Source organism: Etheostoma spectabile, chromosome 10 (assembly GCF_008692095.1).
Source record: "Etheostoma spectabile isolate EspeVRDwgs_2016 chromosome 10, UIUC_Espe_1.0, whole genome shotgun sequence".
NCBI lineage: Eukaryota > Metazoa > Chordata > Actinopteri > Perciformes > Percidae > Etheostoma > Etheostoma spectabile.
In genome coordinates, this window is record NC_045742.1 from 14,208,414 (window position 1) to 14,222,362 (window position 13,949).

The window sequence follows — 13,949 nt, forward strand, 5'->3', positions numbered from 1 at the left end:
GAACACCTTTGGGAGAAGTCGGGCTGTTTACCTTGTATATCATATCATGTTTTGACGTGGCCTGTTTGGTCAGCTGAGTGTGTTTTTTTTTGTTTTTAAGTCTAAATGAGTGCCATGGTCCAATGAAGAGTGTCTCAAAGTGTTTAAGTGGAATATCTTGGTTAAATCACACAAGTATTTCCGCAATTACCAAAGTCCTCTCCCTTTGCCTCTTGGTCATGAACACATTGTTGAGGAGGTGCTGAAAGCTTTAAAGGAGCAGATTTGGATCAAAGAATGAAAGAGTCAATGGAAGAGGCTGGCTTTCCAAGTTTGTACTTGGTTTTATTTCATGATGCAATTCCTCCTTAAGTGCAAGAAAAATTGTGTGGACCATAACTCTGACTTTGAAGAAACCAGTGTCTCTTTTTACTTCCCAAAAATACAGAGGTTGGAAAGGCAAGGATTTAGAGAGCTAAGCCACCCCATATCCATCTCAGGAAACTCCGAGGCCCTCTGGTCTTCCTCTGCAGTGACGGCACTTAATCACACTCGCAGAGCTGTAATGGACTTCACGTGCTTCGTCCCTTTCTTCTCCTCCTCCAACGATCGTCTCTCCTCTTTCAGAGGGATGTAGGGTCACGAGAATGGGGAAACACCTTCCATGGAGAAAACACACATGCGCTTTCACAACACACACACACACACACACAGCTCCTCGCTGAGTTCTGAATGGTGAGAGAACGGCACATGCTGTATGAGACAAACTTGGATAGCAACAATTCTCCAAACTAAAGGTAAGACGTGCAAAATTAACTTCTTTCTGGGGGTTCTGAGAGTTATCATCAGTAAAAAAAAAAAACTTTAGTTTGTCATTTTCTAAGCAGAAATGTTTTTGTTTTTATTTCTCATGCATGCTTCTTGATTTTAAATTTAGTTTGCATCTGTAGCTCTCGGGTCTTTTTTAATAATAGGTTACAAAGAATAGTAACGGACTGTCACACTTATTTAAAAAGAGTTAACCAATCCCATGCTCTAACATTCCTGCCAATATAAATTCTTTCAACCCTGACACTACAGACAACACAGTAATTTAAGTGCAACATTTAGAATGGAAAATTATATTTAAAGATTTGGGCATCAGTGTTACTGGGAGAGAAGCTGCTGCATTTGATAAGAGTTTAATTGGAAATATTCTTTTTTGGTTTTATAGCCTCAGAGAAAAGTTTACTAGTTTATCATTTCTATGTGAACTGTAGCCCAAACAGGCCTATCATTATTGTTGAGAATCATTCTTTCCCGGAGCATGAAACCAGAGAACCAAAAGATGTAACCTGTGATCTCTCTCTGACGTCAGTGTTGGCTCACTGAAACATAGGCAAATACTTTGGTGGTAATTACATCTAAAGAAGCTTTATTTTCTCCCAGCACTATAAATTCTTCAGTAGATACTACATATTCATCAACAGATGGTCATATTCATCTCTGGAGGTTTGTCGGCACAGATGAAGAGGCCTGGGACAAAGACTTTGTTTCTCCGGCTGTGTGAGACTGTCACATTCACAAACAGGCCTCTTTTTTGAGTGTGGATTAAACTCCAACTCTAACTGGAAAGTGTCCCGAGATAACTTCTGTTATAATATGGCACTTAATAAAATGTAACTGAAAAAGAAATAATATGAATAGAAATAACAGAATTAACTTTACTCTTTTCTCTTCTGCTCTTATATAATCCCAATATGTGAAAGTATTGAAAATGTAACTCTTTCCTTGTTTGTCCCAAAGTTTACATATGGTGAAAAAATACATTAAAATGACCATAAAGCATTATTATTACCCAACATAAGGAACTAGTTCATGTTTTATTATATTTGCAAGTCTATATTCCTTTGTTTGCCAAAACATTATTTACAGGAATACAGCTTTTTATTCTAGTATAATATTAGGTTATTTAAATTGTATTGCATATGAGGTCTATATCCTTTTTAAGCAGTTAAGTAATTCTTCTAAACTTAGGAAAGGTCATATTTTAAGAATATGATAACACAATGTTAAAGACACTCCCCCTCATGTTTTTCCCAATAAATTTAAAGTTAAAAAAAATCTTAAAATGACATCACTTTGTTCTCCTTCATTTCAAAGTCCTAAATACAGATATGCAAATATTGTTTAATTTTCAAAATGTAACTATTAGACACAGGACGTCTCTTGCTACACTGTAAAGTCTATTTTGCATGTGTACTACATGATTTGAGTTTCCACATCGCACTGTAAGTTGCATACTTGACCACGATTGGCTCCCAACTAGTTGTGATGTCACAAGTCCTTACAGGTGTTCGCACAGGTGTTAAACTCGTATTTAAAGTGAGCACAGAGAAACTTGTGAAAACAGCCTTCTTTGAGAAACGCTGCCCAGTGAAGCTCAAAGCATCCCACTGAAGTAACATTAGGCAAAACACCTTTTTGACTTGAAGTACTGTATGTCTTTTTTTTTTTTTGGAATTGTTAAAGAGGGCTCTGTGTCTCCAGGCCCCCAAACATGAGTAAACCTTGCAGGTCATCCCGTTGAGGGGAATGTTTGCAGCTGTTTCACATAGAAGTTTGTCTCTCTGTAGTTCATCTCGGTTCTGTCTTATACACCTGCTTCAGAAGAACGTCCATCACTCAGCCCCGTGCCTCTTTTCAAACAGCTCACCTCATGATTTATTTCTCCACCTGCCTCCACTGTTTAACTTAAGATTAGATCATCGGCCGTAAGCCACAGTTCTGCTCTTTCCTCCTCTTTCCACCCCTCACTCAATATCCTAGCAAAACATCAAAATATGCCAGCGCAGGTTTAGACAGTGATGACTAATAATTTCTCCGTGTTAAAGCCAGGGCCAGAGAACGCAACAGTCCACACTAACCAAAGCCAACAGTCCATTAGCACAGAATGCTAACAGTCGGCTAGACTCTGGGAAATATCAGAACATTGTCAGGACCGGCTGCCCCAGACCAAGAAGCTCTTAAATCCCAGTCGTGTGTGTGTGTGTGCGCGTGTGTGTGTGTGTGTCAAAGGTAAACACAGTACAAAGAAAACATTAAAAGCCAAAAGATGATAAACGATAAACATGTTTTCAATTAATGACGAGATGTATGTGTTTAGTTTTGGCAGAGTGTAATCGTTTGTGAGGGCAGCCTGGTGTGTGTCAGTCCCTCCCTGGTTATTATGACAAAGTCTCTACAATGTGAACACTTATTTAATGCCACTTTGTGCCCTGCTGCAGAGACACAGAGAGAACCCGGGAAACGGGCCAACTTAAAGCTGTTCTGTTCCTCCATGCTCTGATCCAAATTTATACTTTTACATGTTTTTTTTACGGTATTTGTCATGCTTAAAGTCTTCAAATGGCTTGAAGGAGAAGTAAATGGACCCACAATCCTCGTCTTCTGAACATTGAAGACTCAGGAGACCCAGGGAGAAAGCAGAGCAGAGATACAGAGGGAAGAAGAGAAAAAGATTTCTCTGTCACCTGACTTGTGGAACTTTAACATGGGATGAGCTCCTGACATCACTTAAGGTACTGTTTGTTTTTTTCATCCTCTGTTATAAAACATTCTTTATCTGTCGTAACAGCTATCTTAAAAGAATCATCAGAAAGCATAAAGTATTTGGGTGTGATCAAAATGGACGCATTATTTAACATGCTGCTGTTTTCATTACTGTATTTGTTAAGATTGTTTTAGAAAGCTTGTCTACTCTTAACTGTTGCTTTTTGTTTGTTTTTGGAGTGATTACTGAAGGAAAAAGGACCCAACCACAGTAACGTCACACAGTTTGACAGAAGAAATAAAAAAGCTATATCTGGGTTTGTTTACCTGTGGAATTAAAGGGGCTTTCCCCTGATTTTACACATCAAGATCAGTTTACGTGTCATGATGAGCACTACTCAACCTCTGAAAACAGTTGTTTAATGTGGCTTTGAAAAAGTCCGAAACAACTAACAATAACCATGATGACATCATTAGGGTCTTCTCTGATGGGGCGACAACTACTGAAAATGTATAAAGTGGAGTGTGAGTTTGAAACGACATTTATCATGATGCGAGTGTCTAACAGCTACGGAAGCCGGGAACGGCCATGGATTTTGTAATTTTGTGATAACGTCTTATTAATTTGTTATCTCGATGTAACAAAGTTTGTTTTCTCATAACACAACAAAGATCATTTTATCGAGATAACTAATTAATTAATAATTTGTTTGTCTTGAATTCAAACTAATGCGCTGCCATGAACGGCTTCCACAGAACCACTGGCTGTAGCTGTAGATAACAAAATAATCAATTTGTTATCTCGAGAAAACAAACTTTGTCATATCGAGATAAAAAATTAATAAGTCGTTATCACGAGATAACAGTGTATGAAAAAAAATCCATGGCCTTGGCTTCTGTAAATAGGCACTCCAATGATTTTTACACATTAAAGTCTGTTTACATGGCGGGAGGAGTGCTACTGCGTTATGTGAAATATTGTAAAAAGCCTTTTGAGCCTCCAGAGGGAGCTGTGTGAAGTCCGATGAGTTGCCTCAAGTGATGTCACTTGAGACGGCATCAGTTGAGTCTTAAGACTAAAAGTTTGAAAACGAAAACTATCTAGAGGTGTGGGGTGAGAAAGAAGTGGGACCTCTGTCCTCAGTTTGAGGCGACATTAGCTGCTTCTAGCATAACTGAACTAAATCTCTTGATGAACTGTTGGCGGTCATGATACATTATGGGCGCCATATAGGTGCCAGGTTTTGATGAGGTAGAATTTGTGGAATTAAAAAAAGAAGATATCGCTTTTGATTTTTATGCTTTTATTTAAAATGTTGGTTGTGAGTCTGACAATGTTACAATAGTGCAATGATAAATCAGTGGAGTTCTTTTTTAAGTGAAGAATCTCTTGTGAGCTGATAACTTGTAATGGAGAAGTGCCGGAGTATTCCTTAAACGCCACTGGAAACCCGCCTACTGTGAGATATGTCCTGTAGAAGTGTATCTATTGTGAGCTTCTGACTTTTCCTGTCAGTGACCGTCTCTGTGGTTTGACGCACAGATGTATAAATAAAGGCTGTTAACGTCTGTCAGCCTTCCAAGAACACTTGTGTTGCCTGCTTACACATTTCCGTGCTAACACATACAGGACCTCTCTAAAGGAACTTCCTGTTTATATCCAGCTGTGCACCAGTGTATCCTGACTGAGAGCCCGACCAGATTTTGGCTTCTGAGCTTTGACCCCCTTACCCCGGAGGGGCAGGGGGGGTCGACAGGGAGAAAATGCGGTGTACCACCCTGTTGGCTCTGCTGACGGGGGTTGTGCTGTACCTGGTGATGGGAGCGCTTGTTTTCGGCACCCTTGAGTACCCTGAGGAGAATTTGGCATACAAAGATCTGCTCACTACCAAGAAGACCTTCCTGGATAATAACACCTGTGTCACCGAGGAGGACTTCCACGAGCTTGTGAAGGTATCACTGACTGAGTAAATGTGGACAGATGTTTCTGCATTGAGTTCTTTTACTTTTAATACTTTAAGTACATTTCCTGATGATACTTAAATACTTTTACTTAAGTAACATTGCAGGACTTTTACTTGTAAGAGTATTTTTACAGTGTGGTATTAGTACTTTTACTTAAGCAAAGGATCTGAATACATATTCCACCACTGGCAAGTACTATGCTTGAGTACACGTTTGAGCTACTAGTACATTTTCTTCTATTTTATACTTAAATACAACACATGATTAAAGATTAAAGCCGGGGCTTGTGACAGTTTACAAAAGAGCATTGTTTAGTTGGCTCCTTTTGTCGTGTTTCAGATGCTTTAAGCAGTTCCACCAAGGTGTGAATTCCCATCAGATGGTTTAATTTAAACAATTGCTTCAGCACCAAAAAGTGCAAAGTGCAAATTATCCAATATTTCACACAAAAAAATCCAACAAATGAAATACACACAAATTTGTAAAAATTTGTTTTTTTCTTTATTCCTCTTCCATTAATCATCTTGTACCCTTTTAAATTGGCGCAACACCTGGGTTTGGAACAACTAAAGGAAATGATCTAACCTTGAACCTAAAATACAGTTCCACCTCAAACCACTACAACAGTAAAATTCTCCTTTCGCATTGGATCTGAATACTTCCTCCACTACTGGTTTAAACGTCAATCCAACTGATAACTTAAGAGAACCTAGCCTTCCTGTCTCGGATGCTCACCTGTGTTGGAAGATACATGTAGCCTACAGTTATGTACATAAATGTCATCTGTCCCCCGCAGAGAGTGGTGTCTGCGGTGGAGGCAGGCCTGGATGTGAACAACATTCCTCACAACTTCACCAGCCGCTGGGACCTAGCCTCCGCCATCTTCTTCTGTGGTACCATCATTACCACCATAGGTAGGCAGGGACTTCAGGCTGCACTTTAAAGATCATATAGCTATTAAATGCTCTTTTACGTGAAGATTACATACCTGATATGTTGTGAAAACAATAGGAGAAGAAGCTTAGAGTTTGATCCTGAACAAACGCGATTCTTTCATCTTTCATCAACAAAAACCAAAACCTTGTTTGATTGTTGAGTACAGGAGCATGACTTACAGTATGTCTGATTTATTTAATTGAAGTGCAAAACGTTGATAATGTTCACAGTAACAGAGCTGATCTGGAAGCAAAAATGATCTCTTTGGATTAAAAAACTACTCTGCATGAGTCACATAACTAAATTTTGTATTTAAATACAATAGACATGCTGGCCTTTGTGGTTGTTTTTTTACATTCCTCTTTATTTCTCTTCAGTTAGTAACTTTCATGAAGGATAGCTTTTTGTCATATTTGCTGAAACTGTCACTATATCCTAACAGTACGACATGAGACAGATAAAAAAGAATCTTGTTCCTCTGCCTCCTCCTGGAGCGCCTAATGGGGAAACAAGTTTTCAAACTAGGCAGTGCTGATCAAATATGAATCAATATTCTGATGTTGTATTGCCTCTTACTCACCTCACATGTTTTCAGGAACATATTTTAGTGTACTTTTTAGCAATAAAATGAAAAGTTGGCTCACATGCCGGCCGCTGGGCTGTGCTTGGTTTGACTCGACTTGGTTAGAAACTTTCTCCTTTTAGAAATAAGCAATACAGTATCAGAATGTTGGTTAATATTTGATCAGGGCTGTCTAGGTTGATCGCAGTTTACAAGCTGTTATTGAAACTGTTAGAAACTTCTTGGCTCTGATTGGTTGTTTTTCTACCATTACTACCAACTACCATTAGCAGCACTAGGTGGAGGCAGAGGAACACACTTTTTTCACAGTTAATTTACCTCGTACCCTTCTGTCAGGATATAGTGACCGTTTAAGAAAATATGATAATAACTATTTCATAAAAGTTACCCACTGAACCTTTAAGTCATCTAAATGTACTGTTTGTCCGAAAGACATCTCAGAATTGGGTCTCAGGTTGTAAATGGTACTGATCTAAACGGAGTTTCTTTAGAACTTGCATGCATATTAACCAATGTTAGTAGCTGAATGTCCTAGTAGTTTTTATTTTCTAACAGGTTTTGGGAACCTGTCTCCTCGGACGTGGTACGGCCAGTTGTTCTGCGTGTGCTACGCCCTGGTGGGCATCCCCATGTTTGGCATATTGCTCGCTGGAGTGGGTGACCACATGGGCACAGTGCTGCGGAGAGCTGTGGCCAAGATTGAGACCCTCTTCTTGGTGAGAATGATATGTCCTGCCCAGGAATCAAACCTCAGTTGGATTTACACCTTGTCTGAATCCGTTTCAACCTACGAGGCCTAGACCTTTTTTCAGCAGTGCTTAACTGGATTCTGTGTAATTTTTTTGTGTAAATTCATATTCCTGTAGTAATGAATCAAGTGAATTTCAGTTTCTTCAATTGTTTTGATGGAAGAAACATTGTAGAAATGCTAAATAAGGCAGCTAAATGTAGCAGCTGCCTCCACAAAAAGGAAATTGTAAGCCATCTCTGCAAGTGATTATTTATTTTCATGGCAGCACTGTCTGCACAATTCAGCTTCTCGGAGGTTACACATACCGTTGCTACAGCCCTGAGCAGATACACAGGATCCTTGCTCTAGGGCACCATGGCAGTGGTAGCTGAGAAAGAGGACATTTTTAACTTATTTAACTTATTTGTCTCAGAATTTTCCACTCTGGATATTTCAACTGCCAACTTCAAGGTGTAACAATTCTTAAACTTGTTTCATTAAATCCGTCACTACAGTCTTAAAAGGAGCAGCACTCAAAATACTGAAAAATAATATGGACGGGGATTACTTGAAATACTGACTTTTGTTTTTACGGCGACATGTATAACATGCACCTGCAGCCGAAACAAAGAACAGAGGAACGTGGAACACACACAGAGGGAGTGGGAGTTCATTCTTTGCTCGGGACACCATTGCTCCACTATATCTTTACATAGCAAGTATTTTTTTGCAGCCAGATTAAAGTTCTGAATATTGAGTTCAGCCCCTGTACTCATTATTATTTATTCTGCCTCATTTTGCTGTCTCTCTCTCTCTCTCCCTCTCTCTCTCAGAAGCGTAAGGTCAGGCCGACCACTGTGCGTGTGATCTCAGCGGTCCTCTCTATCCTGATTGGTTGTCTGATCTTCCTCGCTGTGCCAACAGTCGTGTTTCAGAACGTGGAGCAATGGTCATTTCTAGAGTCACTCTACTTTGTGGTCATCACCCTCACTACTGTTGGCTTCGGAGACTACGTACCAGGTACTGAGAAACCTTTTAGTTGCTCAGAGCTCACAACAGTTACACAAAAATGGGAGAGGCATGTGCAAAAGCGGTATGAGTGCGGTAATGTGAGGTGGTCTCAAACAGAAAAGGTTGTGAGACACTCTCCCTACCTACTCCAAGATTGATCTGTATATATCTTTGACCTCTGATCATTCGTGAGGGGGCAACAGAATAGGGAATACTGCATCTCTGTGGAGATCATCACATCACATTAAAACTTTGTCTATGTCCAGGTGCTGGTGGCGGCTGGTTCTTCAAGCCTCTGGTGTGGTTGTGGATAGTGTTTGGTCTTGCCTACTTTGCCTCCATTCTCACCATGATAGGCAACTGGTTGAAGGTGCTGTCTAAGAGGACCCGCGCTGAGGTTAGAGATACGTTCTAAACAGCCAGGAATGTACACAAAGAGAGGAAGCGCTTGATCTTGTTTGGAGGTTTGTCTTTTGTGACACGCGTCTCTCTCTCTCTTTCTCTCTTTCAGATGGAGGAGTTGAGGGCCCACGCTACAGACTGGACCCAGAACATTCAGAACATGTCCATGGACTTCCGCATCCCTAACCCTCTGGAGTTTAACGACCCTTTCCTCCTGCAGCGCCGGCGCTGGAAGCGCAGTGAGCGTCGGCGCATCCGTCGGGGAGCCGAGGGCACTCTGGGGTACTTGGCTCGAGGAGGATCTGAGAATGGACACCTGCCGAACCGCTGGGCCGGCCTCTCTAGCTCCATGAGTCAGCTGGAGGCCCATTCCTCTCTTGAGAGAGCGTTGGTGGCCAAGTCCAGGACACGGGTCATTGCTGCTGGAGTTGGAACGGTCTCGAAATTGGTGCCTGCGTTGAGGGTTGACCCCGCTGTGGGCCTGCAGGTGGAGGGCAGGTCGTTTCCTCACATGCTGACCCGCTCATTCTCCCTCCCTGTGGCCCACTCCACCTTAGAGCTGGACTCTGCAGGTGCAGCCATGCAGGGAGGACCCCACACTGGATCGGAATCTTCTTTTGACTCCAGATCAGATGTCTCCTCGGTCTCCTTGTCCTCCTTGGCACTCCGCAAGTTCCCGCAGTGCCATACAGTCAGCAGCATGGAGGTGGGAGGAGTGAAAGCCGCAGACATAAACCCAGCACAAGAGAAAGACCAGCTGATTCCAGCAAATAAATGTGGAACTGTAGACAACAAAAGCTGCAGACATGTACCTGCTCCTGCTTTGCTTCCTCGCTTCTCCCCTCTTCCTTCTTCTCGCCCTCCTTCTTGCCACTCAATTCACCTGCCCTCCCCTCCCCTCCATGCTGCCTTCATACCCAGCTGCCAGCTGCTGGATTTCTTCGGAGAGAATCTGGCATACATCGACGAGTCCTCGGACACTCTGAGTGACCGCGCCCAGCCAGGAGCCAGAGAGGAGAGGAGGAGACGGCCACGAAAGCCCAAGAGGAGGAGCATGAGGAAGCAGCTGTCACACAGCTGGAGCCCCGTGCAGGTGAGGAGGCCCAACAGTGACATGCAGCCGCCGTCAAATCCCCCCACTCCGCCTCCAGACTCATCTCTTTCAGACGTGCCCCAATCAGAGAACCAGGCCGGTTCAGTTCCAACACTCTGACACCATTCACGTGTCATAAAGCTGTGGGTTGACACACTCCAAGACCACTCAGATTCTAAGAACATATATAACACATGCAGATCTCACCTTCATAAATAAAGCTGATGTGCCAGGATATTTAGTATTTAAGGTTAGCCTCACAGAGTCAGCCCACAATTTTTTTTTTTTTACTTTCTGATCTGACAAAGCCCAATGGACATTTGATCAATGCAGGAAATTCGTTTTGTGGGCTGTACAATAGATGATTGACACTACCTCCTTTCAGACATGGCAATGATAAACATGAACCTGTTGTAGTCCAGACTGAATAATTGCATCAATCACTGGTCTGTCACTGATATTTGCTTCAGAGTAAACAAGACTAAGAGTCTACAGCCATGCAAGCAGCTCTGTGAGACTTTACATCTACAGAATACATCTGTTACTGTGGCTTAGTTGTTCCAACAAATCATATGAACTCAATTGTGCCTTCTACACTCAATGTCCTTGTTAATCAAGCAAGTCCCAGTGAGCACCGATGAAATAACACGTTTGCGGTCTTTGCGACAATTACCAGAAATATGTCACAAAAAGTGTCTGTTAGGACCTTTCCCTTTATTCTAAATGGGACATGAATGTGTCTACAAAATGTCCAGGCAATCCAATCAACAGTAGTGGAGACATTTGCCTCCATGCAACAAATGTCAATCTCTTGGTGGGGTAAGAGGAAAAAGTCAGAAGATTACCAAAATCAGTAGGATAATTACCTGGGAATCATGAATGTCTGTACAAAGTTGCATGAAAACTCATCCAGAAGTCGTTGAGAAAACAAGATCATTAGATAAATCTAACGAGAGAGAGAAAGAGGCCTTTCAAAAGAGGAAATCCAGCTTCTTTTTAAAATCGACCACACCTGGTGTGTAAACAGTTGGTCACAGCTTCCAATGGTTTAAAGAGACTATGAGTCACATCATTACGCATAATTATCTACTTTTTGGATCTGTCTTTTAGCCGCTGAGCTTAATCTATTCTCGGCAGGCATATTCAGAATTGACTCTCATATTTAAGTTGGATTTGTGAGGCAAACTCTTGGCGACTGACTAATAGCTTCACATTCAGTGCAGTGTTTTGAAACCAATCAAAATGTAATGATACCCATTTACGAAATACAACATTACAAGAGAAAAAGAACAGCGGACGAGAGCAGAGGAGTTTTTTACGCCGCAGAGGCCATTTATTTAAAAAGTTTGACTTGTTTAGGATGTCATCTGCAGACAAAATTGATTACAATACACAATGCGTCAGAATCTGGGTGGCTTACCACCTCGGCTTTAAAAACATTACCGGGGAAAACCCTGCAGTGGGTGGGGAACCGGAACCACAACAGTACATTATCATCAAAGCACAGCTGGGACATCATTCACCCTCAGACCAGTGTCAGTCCCTTGTGGGATGCTGTCATACAAGACGATTGAAGTCTTTATTCAAGATTTAAACTATCGAGTTGCTTGAGGCACGGAGCAGGTGGCTAACTGCTGCTGGTTCATGAAACTCCTCTTGAATGTTTTTATGGGTAAAAAAAGGTAAAAGTCAGAGCAAGTTACTGTCCAGATACTGCTTTGTGTTCAAACATGATAAGCAGCTTCGTGTGCTCACCTTGGACATAAGCATAGACAGTATAAGAAATGGACAATGTGATGCCGTTGTTTCCAACGGAGACCAGTTAAGGCTATAGAAGCACTTTTCCAGTGATGGCTGAGCGTTACTGCGAAGCCTTCAACTGAGCTTGACGACGTAGATGTGACGTGAGCGACCTGTCTGAAAGTTGTAGGTCTTCTGGTAGCCGTGCCAAGAGAAATCTCTATCATTCCGAATCAGCAGAGACGGAGAGCGTAGATATATTTTAGGCGATAACATAGGCACAGGCTAATTATTGCTAACTAAAATGCTAGTTAGTAACTAAGAACATAGTAACTAAACCTAAACAGCTAATGTAAGTCAAAACTGTTTGCGAACTTACCTGTACTGTTCGGTAATTCCTCAACTGCGCATCAGTAAATTGCGTTGATATGACACAACAGTTAGCTTAGTTTTACAAAAATGTCTGCTGCAGAGCCATAACGTGAGGTACAAGACCATGGAGCCTTTTATACATTGTCGTGAATGAATGGCAGTCAATGGAATGCTAACACCGGGTGAGTGCTAGGTAGCATCAAAATGGCGCCATGGCGCTTCGTGGAGGCTGACTTACCCCCTTGGAAATAAGTGCTCAGAGGGCTATTCAAGCAACGGTAAGGTTGCTTTTAAGGTTTGTGGTGTTTACAAACTATACTATCAAGTTTCCTTAAATTGGTGTTTCTTCTGCTTGTGATGACTTTTCCTCTTGGTTGATACAGTTTGTTGTTGTTTTTATTATTTTTTAAAGACTCTACCCCTCCGCACCATAAAAAAGCTGCAGGTTTTTCACCCCTTTCCACTGATATATCTTGCCTAAGTTGAACCCTGTTAGATGCCTCATAATGTCTTAAAGTGGCACATTAAAGTGATCAATACCAGATTGCTAATTGACACTAACCTTAATAGAGCTCATCTGTGCACATGCCTTTGTGATATTTATTAAATCAGTGTGACGACTTTCAGTAACGTGTCAAGAAACACACTGATGTGTCAACAAAGGCAGTGATAAAGGAAAAGACTGCAAACAAGTAAACACTGATGTAAAGAATGCTGGTCTCAAACTTCTAAGAAAAATCAGCTTTGAACAATAATTTGAGTTAAAACATTTATGCATACTATTAACATGTTTATCAGACCTGAAGCACACAATGATACACAATACGTTCTGGAGAATAATAGTGGATGCAAAGTGACGTTTACAAGAAAACTCCACAGGGAGCCTTTAAATTGTACAAAGCCTGTAGTGCCTATTTAGTAATGTTATGTGACATAAAACCAAACCTGTGTCCTAATTTCATACCAATTCTAAGCTGTTTTTGAGTGTTCACTCTGGAAAAGAGAAAAAGAAAATTACTACAAAACTACTGTTTTGAGTGAACTGTTAGTGTACACTTTTCCCACAATGCAATGCACAAAGGAAATGGAGGATGTATTTGTTGCTAGAAAAAAAATCTAAGTGAATTGTGACGTACAGCTCCAGAAAGAAAAAAATTGATATTTTGGGTTCTCTTTGTTAGGGATGCACTGATCCGTTTCTTTTTCAGTCCCAATACGATACGTTGGCCGTTACTGAGAACCAATCCGATACTAGTGTTTAATTAATAAGCTGTATGCCTTAGCAGGGGAAAGTGACTAGGATAATTCCATTATGGGAAAGGCAACATCAGGTTTAATTGGCTGTGGCATGGTCAAATGTCTGTTTGTTGTGTTGAATGAAAAAAAAGATTAGTATATAATACTCACTGAATACAAATAATATGCAGTATAAAATTGGGACATAGTTTGTTGTTCCCAGACCTCTGTCCACTTAGAGCAGGAGAAGTAAAATGACCTGAAACCTGAACCCTGAAAGTCCTGAATGAACTTGGCTCTTTGTGAATGCGGAATAAACACTTAGTTTATGCCTACTCAGAACCAGGCACTACTACAAGAAGCCATTGTGG

General features: G+C 41.2%; 1 protein-coding gene across 3 annotated transcripts; it reads left to right on the forward strand.

Annotated features, from left to right (window-relative positions):
* The first annotated feature begins 166 nt into the window (after positions 1-166).
* Positions 167-10,673, forward strand: kcnk4a (potassium channel, subfamily K, member 4a). 3 transcript variants are annotated; one of them, XM_032528473.1, is made up of 8 exons: positions 167-776; positions 3,360-3,539; positions 5,175-5,463; positions 6,272-6,389; positions 7,550-7,710; positions 8,558-8,744; positions 9,002-9,132; positions 9,247-10,673. In XM_032528473.1, exons 3-8 carry the CDS (start codon positions 5,275-5,277, stop codon positions 10,348-10,350), a joined length of 1,890 nt encoding a protein of 629 aa, XP_032384364.1. In that variant the 5' UTR covers positions 167-776; positions 3,360-3,539; positions 5,175-5,274; the 3' UTR covers positions 10,351-10,673. The 3 variants fall into 3 exon arrangements, with proteins under 3 accessions (XP_032384364.1, XP_032384367.1, XP_032384366.1); XM_032528476.1 differs by lacking the exon at positions 167-776 and having other exon boundaries at positions 3,347-3,539; positions 5,141-5,463; XM_032528475.1 differs by lacking the exon at positions 167-776 and having other exon boundaries at positions 3,347-3,539.
* Positions 10,674-13,949: the final 3,276 nt, after the last annotated feature.